The sequence below is a fragment of the Melozone crissalis genome, unplaced genomic scaffold (assembly GCF_028551555.1).
Source record: "Melozone crissalis strain CALT ecotype California unplaced genomic scaffold, PUWL_Pcris_2 ptg000002l_1, whole genome shotgun sequence".
Taxonomy (NCBI): Eukaryota; Metazoa; Chordata; class Aves; order Passeriformes; family Passerellidae; genus Melozone; species Melozone crissalis.
The window spans coordinates 28,765,593-28,783,172 of NW_026535780.1; the positions used below are offsets into that span (position 1 = coordinate 28,765,593).

The 17,580-nt window shown below is 39.9% G+C and overlaps 1 protein-coding gene across 1 annotated transcript; it reads left to right on the forward strand.

The window, feature by feature from the left end:
• Window positions 1-802: 802 nt before the first annotated feature.
• Window positions 803-11,059, forward strand: IL7 (interleukin 7). The gene is made up of 5 exons (XM_054291685.1): window positions 803-876; window positions 4,609-4,751; window positions 7,765-7,851; window positions 8,619-8,771; window positions 10,082-11,059. The coding sequence occupies exons 1-5, from the start codon at window positions 867-869 to the stop codon at window positions 10,226-10,228; spliced, it is 540 nt and encodes a 179-aa protein (XP_054147660.1). The 5' UTR covers window positions 803-866; the 3' UTR covers window positions 10,229-11,059.
• Window positions 11,060-17,580: the final 6,521 nt, after the last annotated feature.

The window sequence follows — 17,580 nt, forward strand, 5'->3', positions numbered from 1 at the left end:
GTTTGCCTTAGAGAATTTGGGTGTCTTCCAGGCTGAAACACCTTCCTGAGCCATCCACCATTCTTTCTCAATCCTTTCAGATTCCACAAAATGATTTTGAGGGGGAAGAGAGCAGGAGGGTGGGGGGGAAAGGGTGCAGACGACAAACTGTGCAGAAACCGTCCATCTTTCGCTTCTGAGCCCATGCCAAGAGCCCGGGGTAACCCTTGACCGGAGACAGAGCCCTCTTGGCAGTCCCGCCTTCCACAACCCCTCCAAGGGCAGCTGAGGGAGCGAAAGGGCAGCGCATCGGCTTTCAAGCTAAGCCGCTCCCCTCTGAAAAAGACACTCCACAACACGCAGTGATTTTTTTTTTTTCTTTTTTTTCTTTTTTTTTTTTTTTTCGCAAGGATATCCTCCCCGCGGATGAGCGGCTCTTTCCACGCGTAGTGCCAAGATCCATCCTTCCCTCCCCGGCCGCACACACGGCACTCGCTGGGCGTGTAGCCGGGGCTCTATGTAACCCCGAGCGGCACAGCCCCTCTCCGCCACAGCCGCTCTCGGGGATGCCGCCCGCCCCGGGGGCCGCGCCGCCGCCCCTGCCCGCCGCCGGCCCGCGGGCAGCACCGCCGCGGCGGAGCAGAAAGTGAAAGTGCGGCTGCCGGCGGAGCCCCATGGGAAAGGCGAAGCGCGGCCGTGCCGCCGCCGCTCCGGACAGCGCCGCGGTGCCCCCGGGCGGGCGGGCGCCGGGGGGCTGCTGAGCCCGGCCCGGCCCCTCCCGGCCCCTGCGCGGCGCTCCGCGGGCTGCGGCCGTCATGGCCCACGCGGCGCCGCCACTATGACCGCGGACCCGTCGGCGCAGCTCCCCGACAGCCTCCGCACGGACCATGTTCCATGGTAAGGAGCGCGCCCCGCACCGCACCGCCCCGCTCCGCTCCGCAGGAGGCGCCCGCCTCACCTGCCCCCGGGCCGGCCGCGCTCCGCTCCGCACCCCGGCCGCGCTGGCTGCTCACCTGCTCCGCTGCCTCCGAGCCGGCCCGCCCGCTCTGCCGGCGCGGTGCTTCCCGGTGCCTTTTAAACCCTTGGTGACGGCTGGGGAAATTCCCGGTTTTGCTTTTTTTTTCTCTTTTCCCCGTAGAATGAAAGTAAAAGAGTCCGGTTCCCATCACGCCTGCTGCCGGGAAGGGCGGCTCGGGAGTGGCAGAGGCAGCGGGACAGCGTGGGGCGGGGGAGGTGCGGGAGGCACTGCTCCGCGCCGGTCCGCGCTGCTCCCACCGCCCTTCCCGAGGGCACCTGCCTTTCCATGGGCACCTCCCTTCTCGTGGGCACCTGCCTCCCGTGGGCACCTGCCTCCCGTGGCCACCTCCCTTCCCGTGGGCATCTGCCTCCCGTGGGCACCTGCGTGCCGTGGGCACCTGCAGCCCCGCGGGTGCCCGGGGAGCAGGTGCGGCGCAGCGCCGGGGGTGCCTCGCCCCCGGGCGGGAGCGCTCGCCGCTCGCCCCTCCGCACGGGTGCAGCAGGACCAGGAGGGAAAAGAACGGCAGTGACCCGTCCCGTTCCCTGCGGGAATTGCGGGCTGCGGAGAGGGAAAGGGGACAGAGGGAGCGGCCCCCGCCGAGATTGGGGTTGTGAGACACAGGGGCTACTGCGAGGATCCCGCTGGGTGCCGCCGAGGACGTGCCCCCGGGTATATGCACAGGAGAATGTTTTAACGTTAAAAAGCCAAGAGGTTTTGGTGTTTTTTTTGTTTCCTTTTTTTTTTTTTTTTTTTTTTTTTTTTAATATGTGGAAATACTGGAAAACTAGCTCTTCCTGGATTTTCTAGGAGAATTTTTGGGGCTTTCCAGATATGACTTTTGAGTTTCTGGGAGTTTACTGGAAAAATGGGTTTTTACCAGTAATGCTGTCTTTCTTTTGAATTGCTGGCCATATGGAGCGCCATAAACTCCCATTCTTTCGAAGTTACCCAATTTCAAGAAAATCCCTTTCAATTTTCAGTCTAGATCTCATAGAATTTTTTAATGACACATGTCTAATATTTTTTCCAGAGGACTCATTTAGGAATGTCTGAAAAATTTTGATTACCATCCTGCAGTGGCTCAAGGGACCTCATGAGTGGGCAACATGTGATCAACTTTTATTCTGTAATTTCCTCATTTAAAAAAGATTGGTGATCTGTACAATATTTTATCTCTTATCTGTACTTGTTGCTGGGCAAGCCAAGTTTAAAGTGATGGAGTCAGATTGTTTTAATTTAGAGGATTGCTATTTTCGTCCCTTCAAGTATGTTTGTGAAGCAGCATATCCAAATTGTTTGTATTACCCTACTGGTGAACAAGCATTGCAGTTCATCTTTTGCACTGGAATCAAGAGGTGCAATGGGAGATTGGAAAAATGTTGCCCTATTGTTGAGTTCTTCAATGTTTTTTGTGTCTTTTAAAATACTAAATCTTAGTCCTTCAAACTGTTAAATCATTCAGCAGAGATACAGTTAGCATAGAGATTTACAAAGATAAAGCTCTGTGGAAGTCAGGTGTGTCCACTTGGAGCTTGAAGATCATAATAGTCACCTTACAGAGTTTTAAAATTTACTACATGTAGCATCCATTTAAGATTCACTTAGCCCATCAGGTTAGATTTCTTGAGACATTAATAGACCTCGGTTGATCAGTATGTGAAAAGGTCAGAAAATCTACTTTTCAACCCATGAAATTTCCAATTAGAATTTCTCAGGCAGCTTGCTCAAGAATTCTGTGATTCAGCTTGTACGGGTAAAATTTTTCCAGTCCTGTTTCTAGGACAGAGGTGTACATAACCACACGTTCACATGCAATCTATCAGAAAGAGAAGGCTTCACTAGTCACTATGCATTCTTCTTTGAGGATTCAGTCTGCTGTGTGTGGTGGGAGCTGGCTGGGATGGGCTGTAAGGGACTGTGTTTCTTTTAATGGCAGTGAGTATGTGGTGTGCCTGTGGTTCTTGCATTGCAGAGGATAAGTGGGTCAATGCAAACTATCGTCAAGTTTCATTGCTGTTTTATTAGTTGCTCAAAATTGCTCTCTGAGGCCATGATTTACTAGTGATGCCCAGGTCCAGAGGTGCCCATCTCTTGAGTGCTGGACTGGCTGTACCCAACAGCCCATGCCTGACAGAGAGGAAGGAAAGCAGCAGCTGGAGCCAGGGCATCCCCTCTTCCTTTCCTGGCTCCTGTCCCACAGCTACTCTGTGTGCAGTTGTTGTTCTTACTCAGTGGTGAAGATGGGCAGAAACACTACATACTCCTCCAGGAACTTGCTGTGATCTTTGCTAGTCCTCCATCATAAATTTCTACCTTTGTTTTTCCCAAACCTTCAATTTAAGCATTCTCCTAGCCAGACTAGCAATAGGCCAGAGTCCAGTTATTCCTGATCATGTATTATCACGTACTCGGTCTCCTTCTTTCCCAGCACCAGGTGAGTCACCTGCGGCCTCCTGTCAGTCTCTTCAGGCTCTTTTGATGTTTTGGTCTTTTTTCTCTGCCCATCCTCACAGAACACATAGTTTCCTGGTTGTCATGCAAAGACAGAAGACCAGGGGTCAGAGCAAGGGAAAGCAGTCCAGTACAGGGACAAAGAAAGTGATGGGCAGTGAAGTTTGCTCAAAAAGATTGCAGAAATCTTGTGGAGAAGGTTGTGTTGCTGCTTTATCTCATGTTATGGCCAGTAAGCATGGATTTGTACATTTGGTCAGCCTGAAAATGTGTTTAAACACGCTTTTGTTATGGAGGTGTGTTCATGGGGATTTGTAGAAGTTGTCAAAGGAAAAATGGACAGTCAAGATCCAGCTGCAGGTTAAGACACTTGAATGTCTGAACATAATATGATTAAACACTCCTCTACATGTGTCCAATGTGGTTACGGTCCAATAAAATACCATGTGAATTCAGTCAATGCTGAGGATGAATTCAGCCCAAGCAGTCACCAAGTAGCTGGTCAGCTCAATAGCTGTAGTCTCTTATCTTTCACCATGACATTTTCTGAAAAATCCCTTCGCTAGGATTTTTCTCCTGAGAAGCTGAGAAGCCTCAGAAAAGAAATGTAAACAATAATTATCTGATTGCTTGGAATGTGGTCTGGAGGTGGCTTACCAACAGGTGCATCTTTGATTGGTTCCATGTGAATTGATTTTAATTAATGACCAGTCCCAGTCGAGCTGTGTTGGACACTCTGGTCAGTCATGGGTTTTTCTTATTCATTCTTGTCTAACCTTCTGATGTCTCCTTTCTCTTTCTTTAGTATAGTTTTAGTATATAATTTCTTTTAATAGAGTATAATATAAAATCATAAAATAATAAATCAGCTGTCTGAGAACTTGGAGTCAAATTCTCATCTCTCACCTGATCCTGGGGACCCTCAACAATGCCACAACACTTATCCACACTGGCTGAATCATCTTGTGGTATGGGGGAGTTTAGACACCCAAAAAGTGTCTTAATCTGGAGATGAATCCTTCCCTCTAGCAAGGCACAAGTCATTTGGTTGTACAAAGATCCCTTTTAAACTATTTTAACAGATTACAGAATGTATTTGTTAATACAGCACACAGTCTGTGACATTAACTAACATGTACCTTACTGTTCTTACAATCCAGCCTTTTTTAGATCTACCTTACCAGTTCTGCCACTTCTCCTTGTTCTGTCTCCAGTGAATGCATCTACTTGTGCAATGGGAAATAAAACAACAGAAATCCGTGTGAAGTATGAGAATATACTAAGTCACGACATCAATGAGCTGGTAGGTAGCAGCTCTTGGGCTTCCAAAACATGCTGATTATTTTTAGATGCTAACAATTATTAATAAAAGTTCTAATGTTAAAACATGATAAAAGACCAATTTACAGTCACACATTATGCTGGAATGGTGGTTTTGTTTGAGGAGGTGCAACAATTCAGTCTCTTTAAAATCTCTGAAATCTGTGGATAGTGCCTATTTGCATGTACAAATAATGTGATACAGTTTTTTGTGCCTGTGCATTATGTAGACACATGTACTATTTGGCCATACATCATATATTTGATTAGAAAGTACTTTTTTCTAAAGTAATTTCATTACTACTTCTCTTTATATGATTTTATCAAGAGAAGAAAGCATTACAGCTGTAATTTGTTCTACTACTTAGAGTTCTTGACTGAAGTTTTGTGTTGTCCATTGAATACAAATGCACAGTGGCACAAAATTCATATGACAGTAAAAGTTTGTTTGTGTCCTAATAGGTTTCTTTGTACCTATTAATATATCTTATTTAGCCAAAACAAATTATCTTTTCTAGATGGCAGCAGAGAAGAGCTTAACATTCTCATGTGTAAATCTCCTCCATTATGGCTTTATCAGCCACATTTATTATAGCTTTGCAAAATAGTTTCTTAACAGTTTACCAGTCCATGCCCAAAATTTACCTTACAATTCTTCCTCATGAATTATTAGCAATTAAATTAATCTGTCAAGAACAGTTCCATGGGGGAACACTTAAAACAGTTGTATTAGTAGAGGCATTCCCACAAAAAATGTGATTTTCCTGACAGATTGTCACTAAATGAGAATTCACCATACTGTTGCAGTCTTAAATCAAGATCTATTTGCATGAAATACAAATAATATGCAACCTTTTTCCAAGGGAAAAATCAGGGAATCATTGCATTTCTTCACACGTATGAACTACCACCATCCTTCAGAGCATTATGGCAGTGGTCTCCAACCCAAGACACATCAACCCTCATCTGGAAACAAAATACCTTTAGGGTCAAGGAATGATCTTTTAACATTTTGATCATGTTATGTTGGTTGAGGATATGAAGAGAGAAGGGTATTTCTCTGCAGATAAATGACTTTATCCTGAATGAGGCATCAAATTTAGAGAGAATATTAATGGCCATATTAGAATAGAGGAGTATTCCCTTTAGTTTGCTGTTGTATTTCTGACAAAGAACAAGTATTCCCTAGAGAACAAAACCAAACTCTCTTGGTGAGCAGTTAGAAGATAGCTGACCTGTAAGAGGAAATGATACGAAGGAATAACATCCTCTGGGAAGCAGATCCTGCTGCCTTCTGGTGCTGGGGATCCATGAGGTGCATCCTAGCCCTGCTCAGGGAGGCTGGGGGACTCTCCTGGCCTGGATAGGGCAATGCCTTGCCACTGTCCTATTGTAGGATGGAGCTTGATGTTATATATCAAAATAAATACATAAATAAAACCTTAATGAATTAATATTTGTGAAAACTAATGGGAATGTACTGAGCTCTGAAGCTTTTACTTCCTAGAAGACATACACAAGCAACTACTATGTAAGTTTCTTAATTTTTTCTGCCTTTACTTTTCACTGTTTAAGAGAAATTAAGAGTTGTTTCCTGCAACTGCAGAGCCAAAGTCAGTAGCTTTCAGTTCCTCAGCCAGATGTTTGGAGCAGCTGTGGGTTTGCTGCAGAGCAGGATAGTGAGTCATATCCTAGATCTCTGTAAGGTAATTAAATTTTCACTAATGCCTTTTCTGAGCTCAGGATTTCCCTTAGGTTGGTTTAGACACAGCCAATGAACTACCTTCAGATGTGGTTACTGTACATTATACTAAAGGTGATCTGAGGAAGCTAGAGAGGATGGGAAAATCTCATGGAAGTTAGCAAATAAAGTGACAGATCTATAGCTTCTGTATGATTATATATATACATATATATATATATGTAATTATAAATTTTGGTGCTGTGACTGGAGCAATACCTGTTGTGGTGCAAGAAAAGATGTGCATTAGCTTCCTGATGTTTGTGGTTTGGGCTTTTTAATTTGGTTTTGCTCTTTTGTGGTTTTTCCTTTGTCAGTGAATATTTGATTCCCTACACTCTTGGTTTTAAAAATGCATTTTGGATAAAGTTCTGTTTATCTTGGGTGACCTTCTGAAATTCAGGCAATTTCTGCAGAAAAACTTTAGGAATTAACTGTCTGATGTGCTCATACGCATGGCTAAGTGAAGAGATCTAAAACAATACTGTTGTGAGCTGCCTTTTTTAAAGCCTTTTGGCTTAACTGGAATGTCTGGATACAGGCTGAAGACAAAGTTTCTATTGAGTTGACTTCCATTGTCATCTTGATGACAAGTGTGAAAGTGGAACAAAAAACTACAAGAGAGGATAAAGTGTTGATAAAATATTATAATCAGGCAAAAGACCATGTGATGTTGCTTAGGCCATCTTCTGTTATTACATATACAAAGTGGGTGCTGCCATCTGTTTAGAGCTGAGACATGTATTTATTGAGACAAACATTGACAAACACTGTATTCAATGCTACAATTCAATTGTAAGATTTAAACATTGCTCTGTGTCTCAAAATTTCCAAAGAACAAAGCAATTTAATAGAATGTGAAGATTTAAATTGAACAGATTTGTGTCCATTTCTGGGCTCCCCAGTATGAGAGAAATATGGAGCTACTGGAGAGAGTCCAGCAAAGGGTCATGAAGATGCTGAAGGGACTGGAGCATCCCTCTGATGAGGAAAGCTGAGAGAGCTGGGGCTGTTCAGCCTGGAGAAGAGAAGGCTCACAGGGATTTCATCCATGTGTGGAAATAACTCAAGTGAGTGGGCAAAGAGTGCAGAGCCAGGCTCTCATCCACAGTGCCCAGTGATGGGCCCAGGGGCAGTGGGCACACACCAGCACACAGGAGGTTCCTTCTGAACATCAGGAAAGAGCTTTTTACTGTCAGGGTGACTGAGCACTGACACAATACTTCCATGTCTAAACATATATGATATTTTACAGGTAAATATGTCTGCAGAGAATTATGACTGGTGCTGCAATAAGAAAAAATATGAAAATATCAAAGTGTTTTTCTGCAATGATACTGAGGTAAAATTTAACTTTTCAGAATGTAGAGAATACAAGCCCAAGTGAGTTCTTTTTACAGTCCAGGATAAAATAGGGTGATAGGTTAGTATTTGGTTTTAAAAGTCAAATCACAGTATTCAGGGTGGTTTGTTTTTTGAATCTGAAATTATATGTGTTGAGTAAATTGATATTTTAAACATTTAAATATTAAGCAATTCCATATTTAAGAAATATGGGGTTTTATTGCCTACTATGAAGATTCTTCTATATTTTTTAAACAAAATAGATACTTTTCTTTTTACCAATGGAAGTAAATATTTCAATTTCCCAATCTCTTTTTAAAATTTTTTTACAGAAAGTTTTATTAGCTAAACTTTTCACTTCAGACCTGAAAGCTTTACAATAGTAGTTTGGGCAGATCTCAAATGCCAGAAAGCACAATTGTCAGCTGTTGCTACAGATGTTTTCACGACTTGGTAAAAGGACTGCCTGCATAAATCATTTGTTTTCCTAACTGCATCAATTGATTTGATTACAGCTGTGATTTCTCCCTAACATACTTATGCTACTATTATTACTACTAAAAATTGCTGCTTTAAATATCTCAAAAAGATGGCAGGTAAGTCAGATTACTTATGTATTTTATTGAAAAAGATGTATACTATGAAAACAAGAGAAACCAATAGTAATTGATAGAGAGTTTGGGGTTTTTTAAAGATAGACCAACATTGCAAATAATTAATGGTGCACAAATGTTTCAGGACATATTTTCAATGCTCTCTTGACAGGAAATAGAATCACTACAGAGCATGGCGTGCAACATGCTCAGGTTCTTTTATAAGCAGAGGATCAACAAAGCCTTTAGACAGAAAGCAGCATTTGTCTCATGTGGGACATTACAAGTTCTACAGTGTAAATGTGAAAGACGTAAAAAAGAAAAGGTGAGTTGTACTCAACTTTAGTGAGTAATAGTTTAACTACTTGCCTTATTTTCTAGAGCTCTTCAACACAGACTGCTCTTCAACACATCTGCCTCTAAAAGATACAACCATCTTGCACATGTTCCATGCCAAAGGAAGTTTCCTCTGTATAGTATTTGTCTTGTAATAGACATTAAGCCCAAATCATCTGGAGGTCTATGGTGAAGATACCTGCTCTGGTCCAGTGGTGAACTGAATTTCACTAACTAATTCTCCAGTGAGAGACAAGGACCAGACATGTGCAAAGAAGGCATTTAAACTTCTCTGGAGTATTGTCAGAGTTGTGACTTCTCACTAACTCTAAGAGTAATGTTTAATTTGGTTTCTCTCAACAAACAATTAGGGTGAGATTCTCTATTTTCTGTAATATCTTTGGTCTTTATTTTAACCACAATCTCTCAAATTCAACAAGAACAATTGGGTATGATAATATTTAGGTTTTTAGTCTTTGGCAGAATCTTCTTTTTGAGGTGCTACTTAAATGTAGCACAGTGTTCTACCAACTGCTGTAGCAAAGGAAGAATGTTCTTTTAAGTGTGGCTCAGTGTTACCTATTGAACACAAAAATATTAACCAGCATCAAAAAGTCTCCTCATAGGCACCAAAAATATAATGTTTAAACAGATGGATTGAAGGCTTCATTTAGCTTTTTATTTTTCTCTTTGAAGTAGAGAGACAGCCTGGGACACGATCTTCAAAGAAATGTTGGTGTTTATATTTTGCCTTGTTACCTCTGGTGAATCCAACATTTGCCTTACTTTAAAGGTATCCCAGTCAAGTCACAGAAGTCAGTGTCACCCTTGCAACTTCTGCCTAACCTTATGGATTCCTGCTTTTATTTAAAGATTTAATTTTAATTAAAGTAATTTAGAAAAAAAATATGAGCAGTCATTGAATATGAACAAGAACTACAGTAGTTTTGTCTGGCTGAGATCTTGAACATTAGAGCACAGCATCAGCCCCTTTAACTGTTCTGTCTTGTTCCATTGGTCTTGACACATACAGTCAAAGTTTAGCTCACAAATTAATTTTCTCAGTCCTTCAGACAATGGAGGATAAATTTTAATCTGTGATGGAGGATGTACATGTTCTCGGTTGGACACGCTTGTTTCAGATGTCCTTATTTGCTCTGAGTTAAAGCCACATTCTCACAGTCCCATGGGCAGGGTCTCTCCAGTATTCAGGTGTAAAGCAATTGGTTTCCTTTGAAAGGTGGCTACAAAAATAGAATAAGCAGTTCTCAGATAACAATTCAATCTGTTCTCTTTCAGGTTTGCTCAGATGTATTTAGTTTAGAAGATACAGAGACAGGTGAACAGTCTAAAAAGAAATGTAACCAAGAAGTTTGTGAACTGAAAGAAAATATATCTAGCCTTCGATCCTGCTGGAATAAATTTGAAAAAATAATTTCCAGGTGATTCCAGGTGAATCCTGCTCTTTTCTTTCAAAGTGGCATTACTTGGTACCTTTGCATTTTATATGCATTCTTCAAGTAAACTTGCTCGCTTATATGAACACTTTATGCCAGAATTCTGATGGGAGGCTACTGTACCTTGTTCCTGGAGATGACAGAAACAGAAATGGCTGAACCAAGCTGCCGAAGTCCGAGAAGTGGAAATATAAGACCAGCATTTGAAAAAAAGAACTCTGCAGAAGTCTGTGTCCACCTTTTGTGCTCTGGAAACTACCCTGAATTTTCCAATTCTTTGAGTAACTTTATAGTACTGTCATATGAAAGCAGCCACTTACATGTCTACTGGATTTTACAAAAAAATCATGGAATCTGCAGGTGAAGAAAAAAAGAGTATGAAAAAGTAGCTGGTTTCTTTATATCTATGCAAAACACACCAAGGATCAAAAGTAACAATTTACCAAAGCAGCAGATTATCTTGGATATGTTCTCCTGACACAGAAGTGGTTTTGGTGTGGGTCCGATGAGTCTGCTAACTGATTTGGGTTTGGAAAAACAGGGAAAAAGTTAGCTTTTTGAAAAACTGAAGAAGGGTACTGATTTTTGAGAGGTGCAGCATGCCTCTGCTGGCTGAAGCACAGGCAAGACTGAATCCTGTGGAAGAAGAAAAAGATGCCTGAATGTAAGCTGTTCAGTTGACTGGAAACAGCACTACACTCATTCATTTTATCAACCCAGTGTTAGCTGCAGGAGGAGCTAGAATTCCTTAGCTTCAGATTGTGATTTCTCATATGCAAATATTTTATGTAACATGTTTTAAGATGTTAGGCAAACATGACTTAAAATATGTGAATATTGTCAGAGAATAATATATTGGCATTTAACTAATAAAGTGCTCATATTTTATTTTGAATAAATAGAAGTATTTTTATAGTTATTACACTTTTGCAGTTTCTTACTTTGATATAACTCCTTTGGTAATAAAATATTTGTCTTCTATGAAATTGGGCTGTTCACTTTTTGACTACCATTACTCGTTTTTTAGGTTTTATTCAGAGATAGTCAGTCATTTGAAGCCCAGTTTCAAGTTCTTATCCTGAAATACCCATTTCTTAGCTGCTTGTAACCTACCCAATTTAGGTAAACATTTTCATACCTGCCTTGGACTGAATACTTCAGGAAAGCTTTAGTTTAGTCAGCCTGTTGTTTCCTGGTTTGAAGTAAACTAACATAAATTGTTTTATCCGTGCTAAAAGAATTTTTCTGTAAAACTACTCTGTAAAAATGTTGGTATTCAGAACAAACACCCTAAAAACCAGTAGGATGTGCTTCAAAGACATGTTTGCTCAGTTGATTGTAAACAGCACTAGTTTATGTATTTTACTGGAATAAGATTGCTGTACTGAATCTGAGAGGGAAGAGGTTAAGAGCAAAGCATGCCATGCTTTCCTGAAATACACCCTCTCCAACCCCCCATGTATTTATGGTGACGATGAGGCAGGAGTGGTAGCTTTGTAAACTGTGACTGAGAATTTCACATATCCTCTAGCTCTTTGTACAAGAGATAGCAACTTGCTCCAAACACCTTAAAAAACTGAAACCAACCCCAACCCATAAATCTTTTATGGAACAGGGAAACATTTCCCAGTATCAACTACAGATAATGTAACCACAATTGTAAGGACTTCACTGGAAATCCTTTCTTCTGAAAGAGGACCCAGGAGACTGCGGATTCAGTTCGTCTCCGAGACTGAAGAACAGTTGTTTTGCTATTTTTTTGGAAATTCAGCAATAGTTCAAAGCCAGCACTTATTTCCTAATAACCATTTGGCAAGCAAAGAGCAGTGTGAGTTAAAACAAAAATACACAGATGCAGTATTAGCTACTACAAAACTGAAAGGTCAGTCAGTTTAAGTTACTTATGCAGCAGTCCACAACTTAAGTCTTGAGAGAAATAAAGCACTTCCAGGACTACCCTGGGCCAAAGACCAAGGGTAGATCCAGAGCAGAAATTTAAATGAAGTGATTATGAAATTGTGGATTTCTTCTGATTACTTCTCTTAATAAATATCCTGCCTGTCTGATTTTTGTTGCCAAATTTCCTGTTCTCACCACTTACATGTAAACATTAACTGCTAAATGCATTGACTTGTGCTCTTTGATTTGTTCCTTCAATTTGAGAACTTCCTCAGGTTTCCTGAACTTACAAATGTGGCACTAAAGCGCTTTTCAGCAACTGGCAAAGGAATGAAAACCGTGCATGGTATCAATCACCATCATGCCTACCTCCCTGCCACCTTCACTTATGCATTTAGTTACTTATTTGGCCACAGAAAAGAAATGAGTAGGTCAAAACCATGGTTTAGAAGTACATGGAATTTATGGGAAAGTGTCAAGGATAAAAATAGAGGTATTTAAATGGAAAGGATTTTCACAATGTTGTTGCAAGAGGTTCAGGTTTGAGACCATCTAAAGAACCTGCACAAGTCCATGGGACCTGATGTAATACACCTGTGGGTTCTGAGGGAACTGGCAGAGGAAGTGTCCAAGTCACTATCCATGATATTCGAGAAGTCCTGGCCCTCCAGTCCCTTTGGATGGCATCCTGTCCTTCAGCTTGCTCAGGGTACACTCAATCTCACTGTGTCATTGATGAAGATACTAAAAGAGCACCAAAACAAGAGTCTTAAAACAAGAGTCCTGAGGGATAGCACTCAATACCAGCCTCCACTGAACAGTCTACCCTTCAAATCTGTATCTCTCCAAGTACATTAAAGAGCTCAGTAGAAGGAAGTTTCCCCTAAAAAAAGAATGATAAAAGGCATTGATCTCTATTCATCCATATTTAGCAAAAAAAAAAAAAAAAGGCAATCCAAACCATTATTGAAATTTCTGCTCACATAAATGAATTTCTGAAGAAAAATATAAACAACTTTCCTTTTTTTCTTAATAATTTCATCAATACAACAGTGCTCTAATGTCATGAAGGAGAACAAACCCAGATCAAGCTAACTATCCCTTACAGTTTTATTATTAAGAAGAAAAAAAAGAAATACTAAAGATGTCGCAGTGATGGGCTCTACATAAAGTAAATTCTCAGTATAGCTGGGGAAATAGAGGAGATAGAGGGTTAACTTTATATAAGCAGATCACACTGATTTAAATATCTGGTATGTTTTTCAAGGTGACTTAGGAATTCAAATCTCATCTCACTCAATTAAAACCCCTATTCTTTTTGTACCTGAGATCAGACATCACAATACGACTGAAATTATATTACCTACCTGTATGCTATGTTATAGAAGGTAATTTTACATGAAATTATATTACCTACCCGTATGCTATGTTATAGAAGGTAATTTTACATTTGACTACAAAAAATTGCACATCACAAGAAGCTTTATTGGCATATTTGCTTTATTGTTAACAAGTGCCAAATTAGCATTAGGTGGTGATTTACATTTATTAATTAAAACAGAACTGACACTTTAAAATAAACATAGTATAAAAAGTAAGAGGCAAACAAATCAAGGAATTCTGGCAAAAAAAACACCTCACTGGATGGTCGCAAACAAATATTCCATGTACTGAGGGGCAAGGCAAACATAATAAATGCAATGGTGAAAAAATTAATCACATCCAACACATGAATGAACACACAATTTAAAAATGCAGAACATTAATAAATAAACTTATGAAGAGAAACATTTATGTGTCATATGAAGGATGAACACCAAGAGTTAAAGCAATCAAATAAAGTAGGTTTTGTAACAGTTGTACTGTACTCAGCACTTTACAGATCCCACCCAAATCCATTCATGGTTCTGCCAGAAAGCCAAACTGAAATACAGAACTATGGTAAACCATGCACTTCTGTTTAGAACATGGGTTCAGTATTCAGCCATATTAAACTGAGCATTTCATTTGCTGACTAAAATGTTTAGATTAGGAAAATATAATTTCCCTATTGATTATTTTTGTTAAGAACGAACACTTATTAAGAGAAAATATGAGGAAGCTGCTTTCTGGCAAGATGAAGTAGAATGGGACTGAATAGGATCCTCCAGAAATGTATATTATTCTGGACTGATGTAACACCAAAAAACCAAACCCAAAACAAAACAAAAAATGAACTAGTATGCAAGAGTAATCTCTTATACTGTGAATACTGGAACGAAAGAATCAACCAAGTAACTACTGAATTCAGCTAATGAAGTCTTTTACCTAACACTTCTTCCAACAACACAATTAGGTCACTCAAACCTTACTTAGCAAGATGGAAAAAAAACAACCAAACCAACCAGCAACAAAACAATCACAAGTTAGAATAAGCTGTACTTGAAAGGCTATTAAACTATTTTCACCAGTCACTGAAACAAATTTTACCAAAGATGAAAATTCCACCTTCTCATACAACCCATTTAACTATTCGTAGCTTAGTCAAACTGGATAGAAATAAAATTGAAAAAAGTGCTCTTACTAAACACAATTTCTTCAGCCAAGATTAAAAACACTCATAACAGGTTTGTTCTTTGCAGATATACAAAGTCTATGTGATGGAAACTAGCACTTCTTGTGACCTTTGTAATACATAGACAATACCATTCTATTTTATATGCAGACTGTTTACACAGTCTACATCAGTGTGCACGTATCTTGTTTATTTAAAGTACTGCAGTCACACCTCCTCCCTCCTGCTGACTCGGTAAGCAGGCATCACCGAAACGCTCTCCCTGCATTTTGGGCACCAGCTCTCAGCTGTGATGGTGAATTAGGAGCTAGTCCCTTGCAGATGGCAGAGCACTTCCATGATGCATAAAGCCTGGGTCAGGTGTTACAATACACCCTGTGCCTTGCCCTGCTGTGAAGGCACAGGACGTGTGGCTGCACTGGAGCAGCCGCTGCCCCAACACGCGGGAGAGGCTCAGAGCTGGAGCACCAAGGAGAGCTGCCCCTGCCTGACCCCCTCCCAGCCAGGGAACGCTCAGGCGGAGCTTTCCCCCTCCCTCCAGTCTCTTTGGCAAATTTGAAAAATTCTGCCTTTATGTCAATTTCATAGTTACAACATGAAATGGGGGTGAAGCACTTCCCTGTGCCCACCTCCCTGCAGTGGTGTGTAATTATTCATATAAATACATATTTTAATTACTGTATATTTGGAGATTCCAGTTCTGAAACTACCTAGGGTGTGGGCATCATGCATAAATATAAGCCAGTGTAAGGTACATTATATAGCAATTAAGCTTTATGCTATGCTGTTTTTACTACTGAAGCTGGCATTTTTCATAACTCCATTGCATTTTATCAGCATAGTTCCAATGATCTTGCACTACTTCCTGGCACAGAGAGGTCCTTCGTAAAAGAGAAAATCACAAAAGTAGAATGGGAATGCAAACTCCCTCAAGCCAAACACCAAAAGCAGTCTCTTCTTTTTTCTATAAATGGAATTTTACTGTTGACCTTTTACCCCCCCACCTTCTTTAAAGAATGGAAGAACCTTAGTAAGAACATTAGGAAGATAAAATGGCAGACAGTAAATCTGTCATAAGGTTATACACTGGTATGGGAATCATCACAACGATTGCATCACTATATTTCACTATAAACAGACAGTGCATAGTTCATGTTTTTTCCTCCCATGAAAACCAAGGCATAAGGGTGTAGAGAAGACTAGGGCAAGAGGGTTTGGATGTAGATCACCAATAAATTAAATTTGGGAACTTCCTGACACATGTAATATACTAAAGATTGAAAATTCAGTCCAACTCCCTGAATTTTTTTTCTTTAAATATAAAAAATTTGTTTCCCACATTCAGTTCTTTGGGGATGTAATGAAAACCAATCCACTGTATGGTACAAACATCCACTGAGATGAAATTACACCGATCTGTGCTGATACCTTGAGTAATACAGGCTAGGGTCTGGAACATCGCAGAATTCAGAATACTATGTCATTCAGTAACAAAACCAGTTGATAAACACAAAATATATTGGGCCTTGTAAGTTTTACCATACAGCACCAAACTACACAGTCAAAAAGAATTTCATTGTCTGCTTATATTTACTGTGGATTACAACACAAACACATTATCCAGTTTTACTATCAATAGTCAATTTTGTTTCATAGACCTTCTTTGTAGGGCCAGATAAAAAGATCAGTCTTAAAAACTTTTTTTCTGTTCAGGTTAATTCCCTATCTAATCCTCATGATAAATCACATAAGTGTAAATGAAACAAATTATGAGCTCCTCAAGTAATTTACTAAATGCTGCATTGAAAGCAAAGAATCTCACAGAAGCTCACAAAGCAGAAAATACAGTAACTGTATGAGTATTGATTTGAAATTAGGAGATCTGCCACATACAATTCAAAGGAGAAAGAGTCAATATGTTTTTTCCTGGAGTTACAATAATCCTGGAAAACCTGAAAGATATTTAGTGCTGTACTAAATATTCCCTTTGTAGAAAGTATTTTTAATAAATGGAAAAATGCATTTTACAGCAGAAACAACTGCAGCTTCATCAGGCAGGAGTAAATTCACTATCTGATCAAACCTGTTCTGGATTGGTATCTTTGCTGTTGGACTCTCAGCTCACAATACACCAGTCTGCAGACCTCCATGGCCCAAGTCCAGGGCAAGATCTCCAAAGCAGGCTTATCTAAGTAAAGAATGTAGAATTCCAGTTTTTTCTAAATACAAACATGAATGTGCCATAATATGGATCCTAGAATCTAAACTCCTAGAAAATAAACTGGCCAGGATTTGTCAGTTCTAAATATCATTATCAGTCATCCATCCTATCATGCTCAGTAGCCAGTTTACACCAATTGTGAAAAGATTACACTGAATGAAGTATAATTTATTTAAAAAAATGTATAAAAAGTGCAAGATATTCACTGAACTTATTTTAAAACATGAATAGCTTGTGGCCTGCAACAAAACTACATAAAGTCTCTTGAATCACTCACTCTTAGATTGGTATCTGCTTTGAAGATGTTTTTCTTCAATTATGCTTTCTTCCAAATTGGCACCATTGATAACCACAATTTTTGAGAATGTAAGCAAGGACCATAAAACTATCATGGAGCACTACATTATATTTTATCTAAGTTGTAAAGAAATTAAATTAATTGAAACTAATGGTGTTTGTGAGTTGAAAGTACCAGTTTCTGACAAAAAATGTATTTACTGTGGGAAAGGCACAGTTAAGTTATTTCAGATTGTTCTGTTACAAATAATGAAGATGGTGCAAGTACTTCAAAGCAAAACTTCACAAAATAAATTACAACATTAAGATACAAGTTAAGTGATTTGGCTTGTGAATGGTTTTATTACTAAATGTGTAATTTAGTAATTTA